Source organism: Gobio gobio (assembly GCF_949357685.1).
Source record: "Gobio gobio genome assembly, chromosome: 13".
Classification (NCBI taxonomy): Eukaryota; Metazoa; Chordata; class Actinopteri; order Cypriniformes; family Gobionidae; genus Gobio; species Gobio gobio.
In genome coordinates this window covers 16,463,182-16,488,502 of record NC_137106.1, presented here as the reverse complement: position 1 = coordinate 16,488,502, position 25,321 = coordinate 16,463,182, and the positions used below count along the sequence as shown (strand labels likewise).

The 25,321-nt window shown below is 40.3% G+C and overlaps 1 protein-coding gene across 6 annotated transcripts in view; it reads left to right on the top strand.

Annotated features, from left to right (window-relative positions):
- esrrga (estrogen-related receptor gamma a) overlaps positions 1–25,321 on the top strand; it is a 194,167-nt gene that overhangs the window by 115,529 nt on the left and 53,317 nt on the right. For 2 of the 6 annotated variants that reach the window (XM_079833666.1, XM_079833665.1), the window contains exon 2: positions 14,588–14,716. In XM_079833666.1, the coding sequence (XP_079689792.1) occupies positions 14,589–14,716 (128 nt within the window). In that variant the 5' untranslated portion in view covers position 14,588. Of the gene's footprint in view, positions 1–6,022; positions 6,440–14,587; positions 14,717–25,321 lie in introns of those variants that run through there. The other 4 variants (XM_079833663.1, XM_079833664.1, XM_079833668.1 and 1 more) reach the window with 4 other exon arrangements.

Here is a 25,321-nt window from a genome sequence, read left to right as displayed (position 1 = left end):
GGTGGAAACAGGAAACAGCAGTGTCCGTATCAAAGAGAGGTTAGCAAATGCTGCACACCGGGCTCGCCGCTGTCCCTGGAGCCCCCGCTAGCCTGTTATCACCCTGCCAAGCAGGGGGGCTTTGAAATTGGCACTTTCCTTCATGTGACAATTGTACCTGCTGATAGACCATTAGATTACTTAGCTATTCACTCATTCGCTACCATAGTAACCTTGTGTTGCTTTCCCCTTCATAACAGTGATTTCATGGAACAGTTTTACTCACCCACCCAAGTCTTTTGAAAATGGTATTGTAGCAGTTATTTAAACCAACCTTTTGGCACACTGGAATTGACAATTGCGTATTTTCGTGTGTGTGGTTCAGGTATTCCTTACATTATGAGGACTAAATGACTAGATGGCAATATCTGAAATCCTTGTCCTTGTGGGGACACTTTTTTTGTTGGTACTACTAAGTGATGTTTTTTTTTTTTTTTGTAAATGTAAAAATGCAGAACGTTTTCTATGATGGGCAGGTTTAGGGGTAGGGCTAGTGTTAGGGTATAGAATATACAGTTTTTACAGTATAAAAATCATTATGTCTATGGAATGACCCCTAAATCCATGAAAACCTATTATTTGTGTGTGTGTGTGTGTGTGTGTGTGTGTGTGTGTGTGTGTGTGTGTGTGTGTGTGTGTGTGTGTGTGTGTGTGTGTGTGTGTGTGTGTGTGTGTGTGTGTGTGTGTGGGGGGACTGGTAATCCCTACGTCATGGGGTCACCACAAAGATGGCAATATCCGAAATCCTCATCCTTGTGGGGACATTTTTAGGTCCCCATGGGGAAAACATCTTATAAATCAGACTAAGTGATGTTTTTTGAAAATGTAAAAATGCAGAATGTTTCCTGTGATGGGTAGGTTTAGGGGGAGGGGCAGTGTAGGGGGATAGAAAATACGGTATGTACGGTATAAAAACCATTACGCCTATGGAAAGTCCCCATAAAACATGAAAACCCAACGTGTGTGTGTGTGTGTGTGTGTGTGTGTGTGTGTGTGTGTGTGTGTGTGTGTGTGTGTGTGTGTGTGTGTGTGTGTGTGTGTGTGTGTGTGTGTGTGTGTGTGTGTGTGTGTGTGTGTGTGTGTGTGTGTGTGTGTGTGTGTGTGTGTGTGTGTGTGTGTGTGTGTGTGTGTGTGTGTGTGTGTGTGTGTGTGTGTGTGTGTGTGTGTGTGTGTGCGTGCGTGTGTGGTCCAGGTAAACCCTACCATATGAGGACAAAATGTCCCCACAAAGATGGCAATATCCAAAATCCTTGTCCGTTTTACTTAATTTGGTAAAATTAAATGTATATTATAATAACTGAAAAGACAGATAAGTTGGAAATATAGATTTATTGACATCTGTAAGTTCTTTTGCATAATTAAATTATATGCATTGATCAGATTTGTTGCTAAGCATTTCCTTTCTTAAGAAATATTTAACAGCTAAAACAAATTATCACTACAATATTGTATTTATTTGAAATTTATATTTGTATTGCCTCAACTGGAATAAATCACGGTATCTTACACTTTTGCCAACTGATTACTAATGAACTTATTTGATGTGTCTGGTTTGACTTAAAAGGGCAGAAACAGTTAACAGATCAATCATAAATGTACCTTTTTATTGTTTGATTTTAACATAATCTAGTACAGTTCATATAATCATATCAGTAGTAGAATTCCTTTTTGTTACTATGCATTTTAATTCATATTTTCCCATCTTAAGTCTGAGTCCTAAAATATTCCTTCATGTACTTGTATGACAAGGCAATTCAGACCAGAGTGGCAGCCATAAATATATCCATTCTGTGACAGCGCTGGGGTAAAACAACAGAGGACAAACACACATACACACAGATGAGCTCTCTGCTCATCAGACAGACCGCACACACATACACTCTCTCACACACACTGACCACCGCACAGCCAGTAGCTCCCTCTGTTGACCACTGCTGAACTGCAGACTGAAGGGCTCTCCCGGCACACAGCTGCCAACCTGCCTTTGTGTCCCCATCAAGACGCAATACAAGAGCACTGCAGCACTCTCATATGACAGGCACAAACACACACACTTTTCAGTCTATTTTCTCTTGCAAGGGACTTTGAGTTTCTGAGTTTGAGGAAGCAGATATTAGAAGAATAATTTTTTCGATTTGAAGCTATGCAAGTGTAAGTTGTCATGTGGTGTCTTAAACAGTGCCTCCACATTTAATAATCGCATCCAAAATAAAAGTTTGTTTTTACATAATATATGTGTGTGTGTACTGTGTAGTATTTTTATATGTATATATAAATACATACTCATTCATGTATATATTTAAGGAATATTTGCATGTATATACTGTGTATATAATTTATACATAAATATTACAAAAATGCATATGTGTGTATTTATATATACATTATAATTATACACAGTACACACATTTATTTTGGATGTGATTAATCACGATTAATCGGTTTGAAAGCACTATATATATATATATATATATTACCGATATTAAATGGCTCTCTTTTTAAATGAACATGAATATAAAAACATCAGATTTATGCTGTGTTTTTTTGTTTGTAGTACGGTTCTCTGCTCAGCTCGAAAGCTTTCACTCTGAGGCGCCCTGTACTGGCCCGAGTGGTTACAAATAAGCATCCTGCCTCTTGAATTTATTACAGCCCAATTTTTGACAAGTTGATTTTAAACAACTCCAGCGGCGGGCGCATTGACTGTATGCTCGGCGGCTGGTCGCTGACATGTGACCTAAGTGAACTTGCCCTCCCCTATTGACTGCCGTGATTGATGCTCTGCCAAGCTAGCCCTGATAATTCTTAGCCACATGTCAACAGCCAGTGACCAAAAGGGTCATCCCTGTCTTTAACATTTCACACACACAAATAAAAAACACACACACATGCTCTCACGCCCACGTACACGCGCACAAACGCTTACAAAAGCCAGACTGGAGTCTTTTCAAATCCATTTTTGAGACTTTGCACACCCGTCCTTGCTAGCGCCTAATGCGTTTTGTTTTTACATCTCAGAGCTCGTCTTTCAATCTGCCGGCTTGTGAATTGAATGCTCGTCCGTCTCTTGTGGCAGAACGGGATTCGGTTTGAAAGCGAGACGTGGCTCGTTGTAAAACACACACCGTCGGAACAATGGATGCAGAGGCGCTGTGCTAAAACTGCTAATGAAAAAGATGGGCAGCTATTGACACGTATCGACAGCCGCTTCAATCAGCGCAGACTAGTCGTGCATACTTAAGTTGAAATGTATTCAGTGGGGCAGCAGGGATTAAAGGCTGTTAATGACAGCGTGTAGTAGCGAAGCCAGGCTCGATTCTGAATAACTTTATGGTGCTGAGAGAGCGCATTGTTATTATGCTTAAACTGGATGTTGTTAGCATGTTGCTATCACAGTCAGTTTTTGTTGTACATCGAGGGGGTGACAGAAGTCTGGAGTAATGTTTTGGGTCTTCCGAGCACCACGTGGACAGTGTTTGGGGGAACGGCTGTCCATTCGGCACAGATATGGAAATGTGACCTAAAGGGGGGGGGGTTTGTCAAAAGCAGGCGGGCCACTGTAATTGAATCAATATGTCCGGACACAACACTGCACCCCTGCTGTGAAACCCAAATGAAAAAAGCGCATCGCCTGTGAAGAAAAAAAAAAAAACTTCATCTGCTAGTATGAACATTTGCTTTGATTTAGGTTTGAACCTTTTTCTCTGGATGCTGTTAAAGCAAGACCATACATTTTTAATGTGTCCATCTAACTGATTTCCTCTTTTTTTCTTTTTTGACAGTCTCAGTGTTCCTCAAGTATGAGCAGATAAGTGCTGTCTGTTAGCTCCTGCGCTCAGCATTTGATCTACGTGGATCTTAATATGAGGAATGTTTGTTGGTCTCATGGGACCCGAGTGAACACAGGTATCCCTCCTATCTGCATTCAAACATTACGGCAGTTCCCGGTTCCCTCATCCTCTTCGTTTCCGTTTGTCACAGAGCAATTAAAACAGTTTCAAATGGCACACAGCGCTTTGAAACCCGCTCCTTTAGTATTTTTTAATCATGTGCCTTGTTTTTGTGGCGGGTGCAAAAAAATCGCAGAGGCTGTACATTGTTTAAAAGCAGACAGATGAATAAATTAAGCAAATGTAACTTTCGAAGTGTGAGCGTGTGTGTGTGTGTGTGCTGGCCAGTCGAAAACAGTAGAGCGTTACTTCGAAACTCCTTTGTTAGACCCAAAGCGTCCTTCAGCAATGGCAGAAGACTCCCATGTCATAAAAACAATCTTCTTGTAGTCTTTTACACTTCTCTGGAAACGAAGATATGCGATTCTGATCGTTCAAACACATTTCCTTTTCTTTTTTTCTGCCCATCTGTTATTCAAAGGGAAAAGCATGAATTTCACTCAGTTGTATCTATATGTGCCATATCAAGCTTTTTCTTTATGCAGTTTGGAAGTAGATCTTATTTCCCCGAAAGATATTAGTTTTCAGTGATGTGTGCGTTGCATTGATCTGCGCCTCTTTATTGTTGATGTGCATCTCTCATTCGATATATCTTACTCTACACAACGGACCTGCTGCCTACCTGAGCCTTAATAGATTTTTTTTTTTTTTTAAAAAGGTTATTTTTTAATATAGATTTTTTAATCTGAAATGACAGTGACAGTACTGAAATTTAAATAAAAATACATATTTATATATGTTATTTTAGAATTATAAGGATTGTTGAAAAAAAGCAAAGATAAACAATTTCATGTGAATATGGAGTTATTGTTTTCATGAAATATTTTCTTTGAACAATGAAATGATAAAGACGATATCTGAATTAAAAAAAAAAAATTTTTTTTAAATATATATTTTTAATATTGTTAAAAATCTATCATTTGTTAAAATTTTGACTGCTTTGTGAAATATTATTATTATTTTAGAATTATAAGGATTGTTAAAAAAAAAAAAAAAAACTTGACAAAAGGATAAATTACTGTTTATTAACAGAATTAAAGCAATTCATATAAATGAAGTCCATCAAGGAAATCTAGTTTTGTATGCGAGGTCCTGGGAACAGGTTTAGTTTAGTTTCACAGACCTAAGGCAAGAATTTTAAAGAGATGTCTGCCTCCAAAATCCCCACAAGTTTGGAATATGAAAGACGGTCAGATGCGATTTCTGTGGCGGCGTGGTGGGGCAGGCACAATGGTTTGTGGGCTGGTGCGGCTCCTGAATTTTCTTATCAGTGGGGAATTGCGGTGTGCTGAGATGCCAGCAATATCTTCCCTGCTGCTGCTGGAAATGCAGCGAGCCGGTGACACGCGCGTAAACATACACACGTACTTGCGAAACCGCGCGTGCCGGCAGCCTGGATGCCCCGCAAATGTGGCTCAATCATTCTAGAACAAAGGGGTGCCTTTGATCTTTTCCTCAGCCTTTTCTCGCTGTATCTGTCAGTGATGTGGTCACGGTAGCGTGTGTCCACTCCCTCACTTCCACATTTGCTCTGATGGGCCGCTGTTATGATGTTGCTGTGGATTGTTACGCTTTTTAGGTCTGTATTGCTCCCAATTTCCCCATTTGCACTCACTTAAAGTGCACGACAATATTCGCAACCTGAAAACCAAAAAAAGCACATTTTCTTACCGCGGAACAAATGGTACATTTAAATTCAAAGTTACTGATTGTTTATAACACACATTTTTTAATGTTCTCCGTGCAGGTGGAAGGAAGAAACAAACGAAACAAAGCGAACAGCAAGCAGCTTCATTCACAATGTTTTGTATCAACAAAGTGAACGTTTTTTATCTCCGCACTTGACAGCACGAGCTGATAAGCATTGCTGAGGGAGAGACACGGGCTGCTTCTTTAAACCCTCTTTCCCTCTCATTACACCACTCCCCCTCCCTCCCTCCCTCCCTCCTTCTCTCTCTCTCTCTCTCTCTCTCGCTTGCTCGCTCTTTGTCTTTCCCCTCCCCTCTCTCCCTGCTCCGTCTCTCTGTGGGCGCAGACACTACCCTGTCTCACTCCAATTGGCTGGGAAGCCACCAATCTGGCATCCGGGAGGGCCGGGGGGACTGCATATGCAAAGCCCTGCTTCATATTAATGAGCAGCAATCGTGGCTTTAAGTCCTTGATTAGAAGAGTGCAAGAGCTTTTGGTCCCAACTGGCTGTGCCTATAGGCTGTCACCGGGAGAACGGTCCTGTTAATTGCACTGCTCAGTCACGGAAGGGAGAGAGAAGAGGAGGAGGTACAGAGAGAGAGAAAGAGGAGCGGAGACAGAGAAGCCAGAGAAAGAGAGAGAGAGAGAGAGAGAAAACTTTAATTTATAGAAGAGGTTTGCTCAAACGATGATCGCAGAGCGCACATGGATTCGGTAGAACTTTCGCTCCCTGAGTGTTTTTCCCTGCACTCCGATCAACAGTAGGTACATTTTCATTCCTTCTACTTCTACTTAGAGTTATGTATCTGGCTAGACTGTTTGTTTTGTCTGTGGTTCCTGTCCTGGCAGTGTGTTTGTGTTTGTTTGTTTGTGTGTTTTTGTGTGCATGTGGTCACCGTAGTCCTCCTTGTCAAGGTTGTTTTTGCTGTCAGGAAGCGTCTGGAGCTGTGTGCGTACGTACGTACGTCGTGCCGGTAGCTGATGGCTTATCCACTATTACAGCAATCTGTGTCCGCTTTGACAGCACAGAGTGTGTTGTGTAAATCATTAGGAGTGTGTGGCGGAAAACGAGGGTAGAGGGGAAGACGAAAGCCATGGGATGGAAGGGAGAAAACGGTCTAAGGTGGCTTGAATCGCAGACCGCTCGCACAGCATGTGGCCCGCTAAATGTATTAAAGACGGTGTGCTGGCTCAGAGAGAGAGAGAGAGAGAGAGAGAAGGAGGGAGGGAGTGCGCGGGGCACGAGCGGACGTCCAGGAGCCGGTACAGAGAACAGCTCCTTAGCTTCATTTTTATCTCTGTCCCGCTCCCTTCTGTCAGCACAGAGCGAGGAAACGTGAATACACCGATTTAGATGTCAACCGATGTTTTATTCTAGGCTTTTATTCTGTTCTAAATACCAGCTATTTTATTTCGTTGTTTGGCTAAATCATGCTTCTATAAAATCATCTGAGATAAAGGCTAAAAATGCAGTATTTTATGAGACATAATTTAAACAACATGCTTAGTGGGTCTTGAAAATAAAAATCTCAATTTCATAAAAGAATCGATTTAAAAATAAAACTTTTTAAATCAGGTCTGTTCGTAAATTTCATCAATCTTTGCTTTCTGAATCTGGCAAAATTGCGATGTAGCAGAACAAGTGCACGTAAAAGTTTGATTAAAGGAACAACAGAACTATTAACCTCTGCCCTGTGCTGCATATGAAAACTGATAAGAAAAATGGGCTGTGAAATGACAACACCTACAGGATGAAGAACAGATTAAAAGACACATAGAGACTGAGAAGGGTCAGAAAGATCACAAACAGGTAACCATCCTGCTCTCCTAAACCTTCAGCCAGCGTCCTGCAAAACACAACACACCAGCAGCTCAACTTCTGCCTGGACGCTTGTGCGATTTATAAACACACCTGAAGAACATATGCTAGCGTAGTTTTAGTGAAGTTTGAGATTTGAAATATTCCATGTTGATGGAATGACAGCGGTCGTGGCATGTGCTGGCACACACCCTGCACAGGATCATTAGATTGACTGGATTATTCAGACTCATGAAAGGAAATTCGGAGATAAGAGTGACGGTTCCTCACAGCCTTTTAGCCATTTGGCGCTCGCTCGCTCGCTGTTTGATCTTTATTTTAACACAAATTGACTACTGAGATTCTAATTAGTATATTAATGATGCTAATAACAACAAGTGCTGGTTTAGCTATTATCATAATTACAGACTCTCACCGTCTGCATGTACATTTACATCTGCACGCTCATTTTAATATTTACATTCACGGTTGGGGATATTATGAAGCGTGTTTTTGGATTATCTTAATTATTAGGGTAACGTTAATATCTTTAGAAATGTGTTTTTATTAAATAATATAATTACTATTGCTATTATTTATTAGATATTAGTTTATCAAATTATTTTGGATTTCTAAATGTTAATTGTTTTAGTTTTTTAAAAAGAGGCATTTTTGTAAACGGTTTATTTAAAAACAAAAATATATTTTATTACTTTTAAAATTGGTTTTATACATGATTTAATTTTTTACACATGTATGGTGTACAACTTTGATTGTTCAGCGTGTTCTCGGTTTTGTTAAACGAATGAATGAGGACATTTATAAGACTTCCAAAATTACATGAAGAAAATCATGAAGAAAATGACATGCATGCTTTATTCATAATTGTTCACATTTGAATTTTTTCTTAAAACCTTCAGTAAATATTTGGAATTTTCGTAACAATTTTGAAGCAAAAGGAGAGGAAGAAAATGACATCAAAGCTTAATGCTTGTGGTTTTTTAATTTCACCGGAAGCAAGCAGTCAGCTTTTTAAAGGCAATGGAGTGTGAATGTCCACTGGAAGTGCGGGTGTCATGTGTGTAAAATCACTGCTGGCCTGCAGTGGGCTGAATAGTTCAGCGCAGAATCGTGCAGAAGGTGTCTGAGCGTTCACTCATGCATGTTGAACCTTTTGTCGCTTTTGCGGATGATTTTAAAACACCAAAACCCCCCTGTGGCCCATGAAGAAAACTTGATTTTGCGTTTTCCTTCCACCCGTTCGTACTCTCTTTTCTCTCTCTCTCTCTCTCTCTCTCTCTCTTGTACGAGAGGCGAATGAAACCCCAGAGGCTGGGATCAGCAGGAATAAAGAGAGATTGTGTAAATTAAATTCCATTTAATCTCCTTATAAAATCATTTACTTAATTCATCTGTCAAATGATGTCAATATGCACAGCGCAGATTTATTTATTCTGCCATGTGTGGCGTGTGTGTGCGGGGAGGCCTTTGTTGCCGTTCAGCCCTGATTTGACTCCATCCCATTCCCCTGTGTGAGAGGTGTCGTGGCTCGTCCTGCATGTCTTTCTCTTTCTGTGGCCCCTTGTCGATTACTGTCTGGACACTCTTTGTCTTTACGCTGTCCTGCTTATTGGAGACAGAGCATTGCCACTTCCCCTTATTTGAAGGGGTCTGAGGCATTCCAAGGGTAATTAACTCCAGTTAAAAGAGCCCCCCACCCCCCCTACCTCCCAGCCCCTCCAGCGGCCTGTCATTCAGGAGAAAAGAGAGGCCGGAGGGGGGGCTGTAAGAAAAAAAGGGAAGCTATATTTTTGCCCTTTTGTTGAAAAGTGCAATAAGTGGCCCGTCGGACGGACGCACACACTCGTGTGAAACGGTCGCACGCAGGTGCCGTGCACATGAAAACACAGGGCCGGCCGTGCGCGCAGGAGCCTGATGATGCAGTTGTCAATTTGGGTGATTTATGCATCAATCCATCAGGATTTTCCGAATGCAGTGCGGCAATTTTTACGAGAAGTTGAATAAGGGTTTTAACAGGGCCCACGCCAGCTGAGACTCGCTCGTGTGCGTCAAAAAAAAACGACCCACTGCCTTTAGCTATTAGACCCCTGCGTTCGGATAAGCAGGAGTGTGCTTTATTCTCTCCTTTAAATGCAATTCTTAGACCTTGGTTTCCCTTTGCTCTTGTCTTTATTTTTCGAATGATTCGGCCTGCTGCGTGCCAGAGAGAGGCAGAGCAGGCGCTGGCCGGCTGAGAGCCTGTAGGATACAGTTACAGCAGGTCAATAGGGAGTGTGGTCACTCCAGAAGCAGGAGGGTCCACAAGGGCTAGATAAGGGTGTAAAAATAGTGCTTTTAGCCACTGCGTTTTCCACCGGCTCCCAGCAGACTCACCGTTTGTCTCTCGGCATGCGGATAGCTTTTCTCATTCTGTTTTCCCTTCCTGTTTAGTTATTTCTCACCCGAAGATGCATTACAATAAATGAATGTGTCTTTTGTGTGGTGGTTTTGTATGTAAAAATTAGATTAGGATTAGATTAGAATATAAGATGAAAACCTGGATGGATATGAATAAAAGAGCATGTGCGTGTGTTTGTTAATGGTCATGTGTGGCTGTACAAAAATATACACGTGTGAATGTACAGGGTGTTAGAGATTCCAGGTGGGTAAAGTTTTTCCAGCTCTAGTGGTGTCAATCCGGACTGATTTTTGAATCTCTTTTAGCTTCATTGGTCTTCAATGAAATTGTGAAATTGTGGTGGTCTTGTAGCAGAGAAAGGGAAATGAATCGCCCAGCTGGGTGACGGATGACAGTGAAATATTTCTCTGCGCTTTCTCCTGTCATACATCACGTGTGTGTGTGTGTGTGTGTGTGTGTGTGTGTGTGTGTGTGTGTGTGTGTGTGTGTGTGTGTGTGTGTGTGTGTGTGTGTGTGTGTGTGTGTGTGTGTGTGTGTGTGTGTGTGTGTGTGTGTGTGATGAGATCAGGATGATGCTTACCGTGTAAGGCCTGACACCTTGCAGTCAGCTGTGGAGGCTGTCCTGGACTGTAACATCTCTTTGAATCGCTGAACTTTATTAAATTATTTTAGTGCATTAATTCAGTCAGGATATTTCGAAAAAGTGATTTTTCAAAATGACGCAAACATATGTATTAATATCTATAGGCTCACCCTCAGGCCAAATTTTCCCCCCACAAATAAATCAGAATCGTGAAATCCTTGGAGAAATGTGCTGCATTAGAAATTCAAATGCTGCTAAATCAAGTCATTTTCTTCAGCATTTTTATGTACGTTCTCTTTCTGTGTTTGCTTAACATGACTTTTAAAACCTGTTTAAACGTGTCCCTCGGAAACGCTTAGGCAAACAGAAGCTATTGTTTCTTTTTCATCTAGAATGCGAAAATGCTTGACTGAGTTAATTCAAACGAGTGTTATTTCGCCCAGCGATCCTGATGGGAGGCTTTTGAACAAATCTGCTTATGTGTGGTAATATTTCCAGACAGGGTATGGATGTACCTGACTGCGGCCTGTAGCACTTTTTGAACCCGGGGTTAGATGTGCGGATATCAAAGCAAATTTTTCTGGCGTACTTTGCGGGACGTAAGAGTAGATCCGTACATGTTTGTGTGAAGTGTCAGACGGGTGTATTTGCGCTTCATAGCTCCGTTCTCGTCTGCTCCCAGCCCCTGTTGCGCGGGCGAATGGCTACATTCCCGTAGAGATCCGCATGCTTCCAGGCTGGAGCGCCCGCACGCGCTCCGTCATATTAAAGCTGACAGTCCATCTGCCGCGTGGCCGGCCACGCTGCCTGTGCTGCCCCTGCGTGCAAGGCCCGTGTTTAATTCCACCTGTCCCGTTCTTCAGCTTTCAACCCCCAAAGGTTAAATCACGTGCTCGTCGACGTACAATAACAAGAAAGCCTGCTGACACGGTTTAAAGCCACCACCGGCGGCGTCTGTGACATGATAGTGCTAGCTGTGTGGCATTTAATAGCAAAGCATTTTACCGAGGAATTATTTTTTTGTTTATAAATGTAAATGTTTAATGCATGTGCATGTGTGTTTTAGCTGTTTAAAGGATTGTCTTGTACCAGGTAATTAGTACGATATGAGTAACCAGCCTGGGTGAGCTGTCAGGGTGGAGTGGGAGAGAGAGAGAGAGAGAGATAGGCATGGCATTTACCATGCATGGGGCGGCCGTTCCTGCATAAGAAAGAATGGCACCTGTCTAATCAATCAGACCCCCACTATTCACAGATGGAATAGCAACACATGAGTGAGTCGCAGAGCATGGCAGCAACACAGACACGCAGACACACACACACTCTTGGCTTAATTCAGCTCATTGTCCTGCGTGTTAATCCTTGTCCGCATGGATGCAGTACTTAGGCGTTTTGACAGTAGCGTGAAATGGGCTCAGGTAGATCCCTATAGATTCATTCTCTCCTCTAGAAGCGCCTGTTTCTCCCACTGATCTGAAGTGACACTTCATTTTAACTGTTACTCTTGTTTTTATTGTTTGACCAACCTGTTATTTCTGAAAATTAGCTTTTAGTTCTGTAATTATAATAATAATAATATAATTCATAATTTTTGTATTAGTGTTGTTATTATTATTATTATTATTATTATTATTATTATTAAAATATAACTCAAATGTGACATTCATTAATTTTAGAGATTATCAGGCAATTTAAATAGAATTTTAGTTTTTGTTGTGTATTATTATAATTATTATTTTATTTTATAACATTTTCTAAATAAAGTAGTGAGTAAATGGTTAATGTGATGTGCTGTAAAAAATACACAAATTAAAGAAAACATTTTGACTGTGCCCAATAATCCAGCAATACCGCCCTAATTAATTTTCATATATTTGAATAAACTATTTTACTGTACATACTCAGAGGCCACGATTACCATGTTATTTACATAGCTCTGTCACAAATGCTGTTCTGAAATATCAGCCGTACTTTAGCATTCGAGATGAAATGGATCTTTTTCTTCTTCTGGAACTGTTCAGACAGAATGACTGAGATAAATGTGTGTGTTTGTGTATGTACGTGTATGTGTGCATGTTTTTATGTGTCGTGTTGTTTACTTTTGATTTAAACATTTAAGATGATCTTTTATTCTTCTAAAGAGATTTTATGTGCTATGTAAATATGCTTAGAAAATGTATTTACAGGATTGTTAATGTACTATTTTACATGCAAATTCTGGTTTCTTTTCAGATGTTTAATATTGTGCCACTAAAGACAAAGAGTTTATTGGCTTTTGATTTTTAATCCTCGTCTGCTGGTGTTAAATACAGCATGGCCTGTCTGCACATCTGATGGGAATGAAGCAACAACAACAACAAAAAAGAATATTGCACACTGCTTCAGAAAGCATCCCAGTATTTAATGACAGATATTTAATGGCGCTGGCATTGGGAGTGCAGTAGTGTGTGTAAAGTCACGTTAAAAAGAGTTGAGAGAAACAGGAGTGTATCAGGCCGTGTGGCTTGTGTGATGCTGGGGCTTATCGATTCCGCTGCTCACTCGCCCAGAACTAAAGCCAACACATTACGTGTGTGTGTGTGCGTTGCTTTTTTCCACTAAGCTCTGACTCGCTCTTCAGCCTCACTCACACACACACTCACAACACACGCTGTTCTGCCTACTGTTTATAAGGTAAACACGCACTCTAAAGTGCAGCACTCCAGAATTAACTCTCAAATTAGCAATGATTGCAACAAAATGATTTGACAATCACTGTTGTTGATTCACAACATACTATTTTTTGTTCTCTAAATGGGATTTAGAGACTGAGAAATTGATTAGGCCTAATTCCAATACATACTAAAACTACAATGCAAAAAATAAAAACAGTTAAGATGATTTTTTTGGAAGAAAAAAAGGACAGTGAGCAAGAAAGGCCTAAACTCCATAGCAGACAGATAGCACACGAGAGCCTAAGACAGAGAATGGCAGGAAGAGCGACAGATCTTCATGGCTGCATTCTCTCCGACAGCCGCTGAAGCACAGCATTAGTTGAGTGATTAGTTTCATCAGTCCGAGTGTGGGGACAGTTGGGGGTTGTGCAGCTCTAATGACATTGAACGTGTGTGCTGAGTTGGAACGGAGAAGGAGAATTAGGGGCCTCCTCTGTTAATTAGAGAGTGTGGCAGACTCACACACTCAACCACACTGCCTGTGGCTCGTACCACTTCACTTCCTTTGCTCTCCGGTGTTTTAAAAATGTCCCAAAATGAGTGTTTCAGAAATGTTCGTCTTTGATGGAGAGGTTGTTGTTTTAGCTGAGAACTTGAAGTGTGTGTTAATGTGCGCAGGTGTTTTTCTTAGGTTCTTTTGCTGCCTCGAATCATTTCCATAAGTTTGTTTAAATATTTTGCTGTGCTAACACACAGGCAAGGGGCTATTTACATAAAGTAAGTCTGCAGCAGACACTCCTGAAACATCTGCGCGGTCTTTTGTTTTCTTGTGAGGCGTCTTTTAGTGTTTCCTATGTATTTATGCGATTACCTGCGGCTGCGACTTCGTTAAAACCAAGATTTTGATTAGTAAAGACGTCAGCCTTTGTCCTTGAATCGCTACTTAAATGCTAAACGCCTATGTGTGGCAAATAAACTCGTACAGGTGTGACGTCAAACCTTTCCCTGTACGTTTGTTTTTATATGGTCATTTCTCAAGCCGTTCTGAACCCTCTGATTCGGCAGGTCCCGTAAAGCTACAGGCTCTCTCGGATTGCTGTGTACAGGGGCCACAGGCGTGCGCTGATCTCCTTCTTTTATCTGCCGACACCCCAGACTTGTTAAATCTGCTGCCGGTAGAATGATGAGTTTGTGCATTTAAAACGTCAAGGCAGGTTTCAATTAGGTTCTGGCATTAACAAAAGAGCCCGGGTTTACCCTCTTCCGATCCTCCGTTACAGCTGATCCATTGAAGAATGGCGGTCAGGAAAAGAAGGAATATTTTGTCTCGCAGTGTGCAGAGCTGCGTCACTGTCTGTCAGTAGTTAATGGCTCAATGGTTCTTTATCAGAATTCCTCAGTCCATCTCTCTGACCCTCGTTTTTATTCCTTTTCTTGCTCTCCCTTTTGTTGTAGAATGAATTTATCAAAGGCCCAAGTTAATAGCGAAGATAAGTATGCCAAATGCGGCGCTTGGAGAACACAACAGCAATACGACATCGAGGCCAGTCACATGCGTGATGCACATGCTCTATATAACCAAAGGTAAGGAAAGGACCAATAATAGTGTCATCAAAAGCCAAAATCAGTTCTGGTGATTATTATTTTATTTTTTTGTATGTTTGTTTGTGCTTTGCCTGCCCAGCTATTATTTATTCATGCTTGCTTCATTCAGTCAGTGTCTTAGTCTAGTTCGTCTAGTGTTTGTTCATGTTGTCGCAGGATGTGACTGCTGCATGATGTACCCATTGTGCGCTGTACACCTGGTCCTAGGCTGTTCCCTGGGACTTTAACTCTGCCAAAGACTAATGCAAAATAACCAGGTCATATTCACTTGTGTTATATCTTAATGTGTGTTTGTGTGTTGATGGAGGGACATCTGATCATCTGTTTCTGCTTTGAGCTTTGGTGTTCATAGATAGATAGATAGATAGATAGATAGATAGATAGATAGATAGATAGATAGATAGATAGATAGATAGATAGATAGATAGATAGATAGATAGATAGATAGATAGATAGATAGATAGATAGATAGATAGATAGATAGATAGATAGATAGATAGATAGATAGATAGATAGATAGATAGATAGCGTGATGGATGGATGGATTCTATCTATCTATCTATCTATCTATCCATCCGTGGACGGACAGATGGATAGATAGATAGATGGATGGATGGATGGATGGATGGATGGATGGATGGATGGATGGATGGATGGATGGATGGATGGATGGATGGATGGATGGATGGATGGATGGATGGATAGATAGATAGATAGATAGATAGATAGATAGATAGATAGATAGATAGATAGATAGATAGATAGATAGATAGATAGATAGATAGATAGATAGATAGATAGATAGATAGATAGATAGATAGATAGATAGATAGATAGATAGATAGATAGGGACGGACGGATGGATGGATGGACGGACAGACAATAGATAGAAAGATAGACAGACAGACAGACAGATATGGATGGATGGATGGATGGATGGATGGATGGATGGATGGATGGATGGATGGATGGATGGATGGATGGATGGATGGATGGATGGATGGATGGATGGATGGATGGATAGATAGATAGATAGATAGATAGATAGATAGATAGATAGATAGATAGATAGATAGATAGATAGATAGATAGATAGATAGATAGATAGATAGATAGGGACGGATGGACGGATGGAAGGACAGACAGACGATAGATAGAAAGAAAGATAGACAGACAGACAGACAGATATGGATGGATGGATGGATGGATGTACGGTTGGATGGACAGACTATAGATAGATGGATGGATGGATGGATGGATGGATGGATGGATATCTATCTATCTATCTATCTGTCTATCTATCCATCCGTGGACGGACGGACGGACAGACGGATGGAAGGACGGACAGACAATAGATAGAAAGATAGACAGACAGACAGATATGGATGGATGGATGAACAGACGGACGGACGGACGGATGTACGGTTGGATGGACAGACTATAGATAGATAGATGGATGGATGAATGGATATCTATCTATCTATCTATCCATCCGTGGACGGACAGACGGATGGATGGATGGATGGACTGACGATAGATAGATAGATAGATAGATAGATAGATAGATAGATAGATAGATAGATAGATAGATAGATAGATAGATAGATAGATAGATAGATAGATAGATAGATAGATAGATAGATAGATAGATAGATAGATAGATAGATAGATAGATAGATAGATAGATAGATAGATAGATAGATAGATAGATAGATAGATAGATAGATAGATATGCTCAGATAGAATATAGTTGTGGGTTTAGATAGATAGGGAAAGTTTATGTTGAGTTTATGGGTATAGGTTGGAGAGGTTGCCGGTTGTCGTCCCCTCCAGATGCAGAGGAATGTGTTAAATGCTTCAAGGATTCCGATTAGCATATAAATTTAGATGTATGAAGATCATTGCTCCGATCACGAGTCAGTGAGTTTTATCTAGATTTAGTGGGGGCTGATTTGCGTATAAAATACAGCCAGATGTGACCAGTTAAGAGTCCTCACCAGGCCCTTCTATCTCTCTCTCTCTCTCTCTTCCTCTCTCAGGCCATCTTCTGTAAAATGTCTTTGTTTGACTGTTGTAATTTCAGGTCATTTATGGTTATTACTTTAGAGGTTACCGAAGGGTCAGAGAGAAAAGTGCCTTCACTTCTTTTGATTTATTTTCAAAAGGTACATTTTATTTTCTTTGATGTATAAATTCATTTTCAGTGGCATTTGTATTTCTTCCCTCGTTTGTAATTTACAAGTATTAGGTTATGCAACACTGTAAACAAGCAAATTATCTCTAGTGGGCAAATGAACAATATCATTAGTCACAGTAGGCACAGCGTTTCGTAATGTCACTTTGAACACTCAACTTCCTCCTTGTCGTCATCCGCTGATGTTTTTGGAGTATATTCAGGTGTGTGTCCTAAGGCAGGATTTTTTAAGCAAACCTTTTAAAAGAAGGTGACTGTGCTTTGACAGGGACCCTCAAATGTATTACACGGGTTGGATTTGGGACAGGTTAGTCTGGGTCAAACCAATTAGGCTCCATTCGCATGCAAGAAGTCTTTTCCGCTCTAAGCCAATTAGGATCACGTTACTGGCATAGTCGGAGCTTGTGGCTCTCTATAGACAGGCCTTCCAGGCACTACCATGTCACGCCATGGGCCCGATGCAAAGCATGTTGGGAGCTGGAGGACATGGCTCTTTCCCTGAACATCCACATTGGTCACAGCACAGTTTGAAATCTTGCGTCTATTCATTTTGAGGTGCTAGATGTGCGTCAGCGGCGTTAATTCAGGGAGGGGTGCGATGCTAACTGTGTTGCATTTAGAAAATTTTCCTCCCATGCCAGGCACAGACATGTCCAATACATTCACACACACGCCAGACAGAGCAGGATGTTTTACTAGCAGCTGTATCAGATTTGAGGTCAGTCACGCATAGATTCACACACATGCACTCCTGTATAGTCATACAGCGATGGTCATCAAACCAGTACTGTCACGCATACACACATGCACAGACACATACGATACACAAACACACGTTGTTTACAGTTCAATCAGTTATGCCAGCATAAGGTTCATGGGAAAAACATACATTAATACAAAAGGGCGCGGGTTTGTTTGGGGATCAGTAGAACTTTGAACGCTCGCGGAAGCCTGCTCTGAAAAATAAATCCCTTTACTGAAATAGGCGAACACCCACCTTCAACACTTCCTCACACACATGCACACACCTTCCGCTGATAACTCTCATCTCCGAGCAGAGTGAGAGAGACAGAAGCCTGGTCCTGGGGTCAGGGGAAAAACCTCTCCATCTGCTGGTGAGCTGTTACCCAGATGCAAGCCATTTCCCAGATAAACGGAATCAACTGATTTAGCTCCTCGGCCTCCAGAGGCACTGTTTTATTTATATGATCAAATACTCGGAAAATGATTAATTTGTCAAGGGAGCCGCTTGTTACTGTAAATTTAGCGGGTTGCGTAATAAACTAGATTGCTCTAAACGCAGATGGGAAATGAAGGGCTTTTGGGTTTATAACTGGGAGGATTATTAGACTGAGGTGTTTATATTGTAGTATTAAAATCTTTCAGAAGTCTTGGGGCCGAATGTGATGGCCAGGGACCACCTGTTGGAAATGGCCGGATGTTTTATTGAAAATGTGGTGATGCATTTATTTCAAATTTAAATAGTAAAAAAAAAGATATTTATATTATATTATGAATACTACTGATACCTTAAAATAATAAAAAATATAAATTATGATACTCAATTCATAATTAGCAGTACTTAATAAAACATTTTTACTATTATCATTACTAGTATTATATTTTAAATGTTTATTCTTAATTATTATAATGTTTTAGTTTTTTAGTAGTTTATTGCCATTATTATTTATATAAAAATAATTATAATTTATTATAATAAAAAAATACACACACACATATGTGCATAATATATATTGTCAGAGACAAGAATAAAGCGATAGCTGTGATAGTTCTGTCAGTGTAGGGGTAGAGTGATGTTAGAATCTTGATCATCAAAGCATCAAAGATGCTGAAAAAAGATTTTTTAATGAAAGTGTCTGTAGACATGGAGGGTGTTTCGTTCAGGGTTGGGGACCGGCTCCGTGCAGAGAGAGAGAGAGAGAGAGAGAGAGAGAGAGTGGCAGAACGGGTATTACAGAGGTAAACCCGATTATGGGCGGAATGTGAATTAGATTTTGTAACAGATGGTGGTGTTGAAAATTTAAGATGCTTTGCGGCAGGGGAAGGCGACAGCAGCTCGGCGCGTCTCCATGTGAGCGGGGGTGATAGACAGCTATAACTCAGGACAATCCTGCCTTGACAGCCAATTTCAAGAATCTGATCTGGTTAAAGACATGGCTTTCACCGGTTCACTCACCAAAAAACAACCGCCATTTCTCTCTCCCTCTTTTTTCCCACTCTCTTTTACACGCTTGTCATATTTCCTGGAATAAAATCCTCTTTAACCATCTGTTTAATAGAATGTGTTTTTAATCTCCATTTTTTTTTTACTACCGTTATTTTTTATTATATTTACGTGCAATTTCATTTCTTTGAGACTGCGGCTCATCCTCGCTTATCTGCTCTCATGTCCTGTTGGGGTTAAATAGATGGGTGCTGCGCTCCAACAGCGGTAAAGCAGTGATTTTAAGCGTATTGCTTATTGAAAAATGCCAAAGCTTATTTGCTCTGCCCTGTTCTTTAGGGCCTGTCACTGCCAAGCAATCGCTCGCTCCTACCCGCAATAACTTCAGATAATGAAATGATGATCACATCAAACTTGACGAATCCTGTTTTGTGTATTTCAAACTATAGTTTCACCTCTTACATTCAGCTGAAATTCTTACAAATAATTCTTAAACAAAATGCATACAGAACAAGATACATATGTGAGTGTATATGTGTGTTGTTTGTGCTGTTGAGAGGGACATCTTACCTGATAAAGCAGAACACTTATCTGCCCGCACAGGAAAATGACCTAAATCATCAAGATTTTCATCTACGAGTGTTCCAGGGACTGTCAAACACACACACACACACACACACACAAACATGACTCTTATCAGGTTTGGACATCTTAACCCTGCACTGTTGTCAGTGAGAGAGAACAGCACATTCTTTTTTGTATATAAATGAAATTTAAAACGTATAAAACAGAAAGCCGATAAATGATTCAAAGATTTTAATTTGTCTACCCCCCCCCCCCTCCCCCCATACATGTACTTTTGCATAAAGAATTTGCAAAATGTAAATGTACGTCTCTATCTCTCTAGATTTGCTCTATTGTATTTGGAGCTTTAAGGCTGCTGATCCTCCTCTAGTATTTATCACACAGCAGAGCGTTAGCTCCTCATCTCCACTGGCCCGCCGCTGGCATTTTTACGGCAGCTCGCTCCATTGTACAAATGTGTTTTTGTCATTATCACATTGATTGCATGTAATCAGAGGTGTTATTTTGCAGGCGTCCATCGACAATGAAGTGAATTACTACTTTCCAACCCAGTAATGTTATAACAATTGATCTGCCTATACAGCCGGAAAAGGCAACCTGTTTCGCACGTCTGTATTTCTCATGCGGGAACAAGAGAAATCAGTATCCCTTCAGTAAAGAGGGAGTACAGTTCCTGTTTTTTTAACGTTTAATTAAATATCCCACAGCTTTCTCTAGGGCAAATGTGCTTTTAAATCACTCTCAACTCAAACAAATGTCTCACTTTTGTGAATCATCAGTAATGAAATCAATATTTTTCATAATTAGATGCAGCTCTTCATAGGAGTGAAAAACATTGGGGTCCAAAAAGCAGACCACTAGTAAAATGCTTTTTTTCTAGACACCCCCCCCCCCCCCTTTACTTTATCGCTGAATATTTCTTATTCAATTTTTTTATAAAGCGTCTAGGTTTAAATGAGGAAAAAATATACATATTTTCAATGTAGTCCCAGACCTTTTGAACCACACTGTATATGATAATATAAAGATATTTATGTTTCTAAAACATTTCCCCACATACCCATGGCTCATGGGCAGTTCTTTTCCAGCATTTAGCAGACTGTGCCGCCTCCAGCTATCCATGATCACACAGACTTACTGCTTCCGGCAAAGAGAGAGAGAGCGAGAGAGAAACTCTCAGTGGCTGCACCTTAATGCAATGATTATATGTTTGCCTCTATAGTTGTCAGAGCACTGGATCAAACAGGCTAATGACACCTTGTCATTGCCAAGTGGCTGTGTTTTCCAAAATTGTTTTCCCGCTGATTTGTGACACTTTGCCTCAGCACAAAAAATAAGAGAGAGTCGACAGCTAGAGGAAAACAGAAGGAAAACAATCATTTCTTTGGTCGCAGATCCACTCTGATTTTTAACTTTCAACAAACAGACGGCTTAAATATTTGATCTCTGGATAAGATCAGGAATACACTTCTGGTCTTTGTACATTGACTGCACATCTGAGATGTTTTGTGTTGCTCTCTTGGAAGCGGGAACGTTTTTCTCATTACAGAAACGTAATACGATTTGTTTATAATTTTCAACCAGAGCCTTTCTGATGCTTCAAAGACTGTAAAGCATTCTTGCCATTATTAGCCAGCTAGAACTTTACCATGTCAACTTATTTAAATCAGCCGAATTCACAGCGGCATGATTCAGTAGAAAACCAAACGTTTATTTTTATTTTTGCCCCGGTCACAGACTTAAACTGGAACCTTAGCACGAGTAAAGCGCCAGCGCTTGGTGTAATTTACAAGAAATATACAAACTCGAGCACTATTTATAATGTTGAATCACAATAATGTCCCTAACAATAAAGTACAACGGATTATGTCTTGTGCTGTATTTTTTTTTATCTTGTCTCTCGGCTGACTATTGCCTGCCTTTTTTCTACCCTTCCACTTGACAATTATTATTTCCATTCATAAGCTTAAACTAAATTCCCCTGCTTTTCAGCATAAGAACTCCTTTTGTTAATGACACACTGTGGGATTGAAGCTCGGCGCCAGGCAGTGGTGAAAACAGATAAAATCATTACCTCTCAAATAGTCTCTTCTCTGTCGGAAAGGGCTTTCTTTTCTTCTAAAATATAGGCTTTAGAATTCCATTTCTCTTAGAGCTAATGTGAATTTTACTGCCTCTAATTTTGGATTCAAGTGCGGCCTAGAATAAAAATCCACCATCTGACAATTGAATTTATAGAGAGTTGTGAATATTGCAGGTTTGGATTAATAGAGTCGTAGAATTTCAAAGAGCAGGAGAAAGAGAGCGCTAATAACTTTCAGTCAAAGTTATAGAGCAGGGTGTCTCCTGTTGAGAGTCTTAAGAACGCCACTGTAAAGCAAGAGGGGCTCTTACATTGCTGGCCCCTTCCTCTTTTGTTAGCCGCCGTTTTGACTTCACACTCTCTGTGTCAGGGCAGGGGGCGGGTTTCTCAGCCGTCCAACAAAAACCAGTTTGTCTCTGTCACCCAAAATAGAATGAGAGAATATGTTGTGAATGTAAACAGTCTTTGGTGCTTGTGTTTTCACTGATTTTTAACCGGCTTTACGCTGTGTATATATACACAACATGCATCCTTGACATTACTGGAATGTTCTAGAATAGTTTTGGGGCCCTCCGCACTCCCCAGGACACCTGTCTGTGAGTATGCGTCAGTGATGCATCAGTGGAAGTGTAATAGGAGCTTTTTCATAATCGATTGCCTCTCACTGCAATACACAGAAACAGGTGCCTTGACTCAGCACATTTTGGCCTTTTACACCAGAATGCATTAATAGCTGGAAATTCACGTATTCTTAATATGCCATTACTGCAACTAATTTTTTTTTATTCATTAAGGAGTTATCCTTGACTCTGAGAATTGCAACAAATGACACAGTTAATCATTTTACTACTATAAACCATTTTTATTATTCTTTTTTTTATATCCAGTAATTCAATTTATTTAAATTTAGTTTGTACATAGGACTAAAATATTTAACTGGGCCGTTTCAGATTTATACTTGGCCAATATTTTCACTGGTCTCACCAAAAAATAAATAAATAAATAATAATAATAATAAATAAAACAATATAGTATATTAGTAACAATATAAATATATATTTAAATCAGAATATTTTTATTTTTATATGATTTTTTTTATTTCATTTTCTATACTATTAATCATTCTGGCAGCCATCTAGGTCAGTTTCACAATTATTTAATTGTAGAGAAATGCATTTAACTAATTTTGTCTTCAATTTGTTGCAGTTCTCAGTCTATAATGTGATTTTTTTGTTGTTTAGAAAAAATTCCTTTGAATGATAAGGTGGTCTGGTTTCTTTAAAGATCTCTCTCATTCACTCCCTCGCTCTCTTGCTCTCTTGCTTTATGGGCCTCAGAAGAAGTCATCTTTTACAAGCTGACCGGATTTTAGAGCCCTCATTTAGAAGCGGGCTTCCTTAATTAAAAAGACCTTTGTGTGGTCTTCCAGACTGCCTATTTTATTTGTCACCCTCCATCTCCATGTTAAAATGGTCCTGATGTGTTGTATGTATAAATCCTCTGTGATTTTCTTCCTGCCTCTATGTAAAGGCTTTGTTCCTCCGCCATCATCTCGCTTTTTACACACCTCATACCGCTAATGCATTTAAGGGAAAAGAGAGAGCGTGTTTAAGCATGACCTCACACTCAGTCTATGTGAAATCACAACCCCCAAAACCTTTTGAGGATTTTAGGGAAACAAACAGTCCCTGAACGATCACATTTTGCTAAACGTAGATATTGAAGTGCTGCTAATTGATGCGGCTGTGGTGAAGTGCCACCCTCCACCCCCACTACGCCCTGCAGGACCCAGCTCAGGGTCCTCTGGATTGTTGACAGGGGAAATGGTTAATCCACTCTTGCAGGCCTTGAAGCCTCCTGTAAGACGGAGCAGAGATATCTATTAATTACAGCGCTCATTAATAGGCCTCTCTCCCAGGGCTCTGTGGGTGGAGGGGTGGTTCAACTAAATGGGTTGGCGGTATCGAGCGATGTGGGGTGGGTGGGGTGTTCGGCCTGCTCTTTTGTTTGGCTTTGAAGAGTCTCTGCTTTTGACTGTGTGGGTGTCTGTTGGTGTTACTGGATTGATACTGGATGTTTGTGACTGTCTAGCTGATTTTTTGTTTTCTGTCCATCGATGCGTACGAGCGTGTGTGTGTGTGTGTGTGTGTGTGTGTGTGTGTGTGTGTGTGTGTGTGTGTGTGTGTGTGTGAGTGTGTATGGTGACTGGCCACGGGCGAGGATGATGGAACTGCTTTGCACCTCCGCACTGATTAGAGTCATGTAGAACAAGTTGATATTGACTGGAAAGTGAGTGATGGCGCTGAGCTTTCCGTACTGTCCCTCTCCCTTCCGCCCTGCAGACGCTCATCTGTCATGGTGCATTTGATCACCGGATCCCACCTCTTGATCCACAATCACAAGAAAAGGCCTTTAGCACTTTTTTTGTGGAGATGGATGATTTTGGTGCAGGAGAAATGACAGGCTTTGACTTATACTCTGTAACTCGACAATATGTACATATTCACCTGTAAATTCTGTTTATAGAAATAGCCATCTGTATATTTATTCACTGTATATATTCATCTGTAAATTCAGTTCTACTTATAGTAATAACCATCTCTCTACTTATACATATTTATATATATTCAGAACATTTTTATGTCCTGCACTTACGCAACCATTGTATATCCTGCACTTGCTGCTATTGCACTTCTGGTTAGACCTAAACTGCATTTCGTTGCCTTGTACTTGTACTTGTGTAATGACAATAAAGTTGAATCTAATCTAATCTAATCTAATATGTAATTTCCTGTCAAAAGAAAATTAATCTGAATGATCAGCATTGATTATGAGTTCAAAATTCTTAAAAAAAAAAGATATAAATACAATATTTTAATACGTTTATTCTTATGCTTATATTTTAATTCTATACAAAATCCTTCATTGTATTGTGCACATAAATAATTATATGATTCGACAAGGCAAACAATTGTGATTTATTGTAGGCGTGTGTATATGTACCGTATGTATTACGACAGGATCTAAAACTATTAGGACATGACTGAGTTGGTTGTGCCACATTTCTTTAGAACTCAATTGGCTGCACACTATGCTAGAGTAGCGATGTTAGCTCTCCTCTTTACAGCCGTGTAGATATACAACCACTCAGACACTTTAGTGAGACCCAGGGGACCGTGGCACACTGGCTCTCATATGCCTCTCCTCTTATGTTTCCTCTCAGAGAAGTCATTAACATGCTAAAAAACTAGAATTCTGAATTCTCAATCAGGGGCTTTTTTTAGCTGCTGAATCCTCTGTTCTCTCGGGCTAAGGCGGAGGTGGACCCATGTGCAGAATGCAGAGTCGCTCTTAAGGGCTGGGGGGCTGGGTTGTGTGTTTCTATTTCTTTTGTTTTTCTCAATTGCTTTGTGTTGGCGACACATTTTTAAGTTGCCCCTGCTGAAAAGACCTTAGACTAACACAAGTTTACTAGATCGCTAGCATCTAAGGCACCATATGCTGGTCTTTTCAGCATGGACATCAAAGAAATCATTT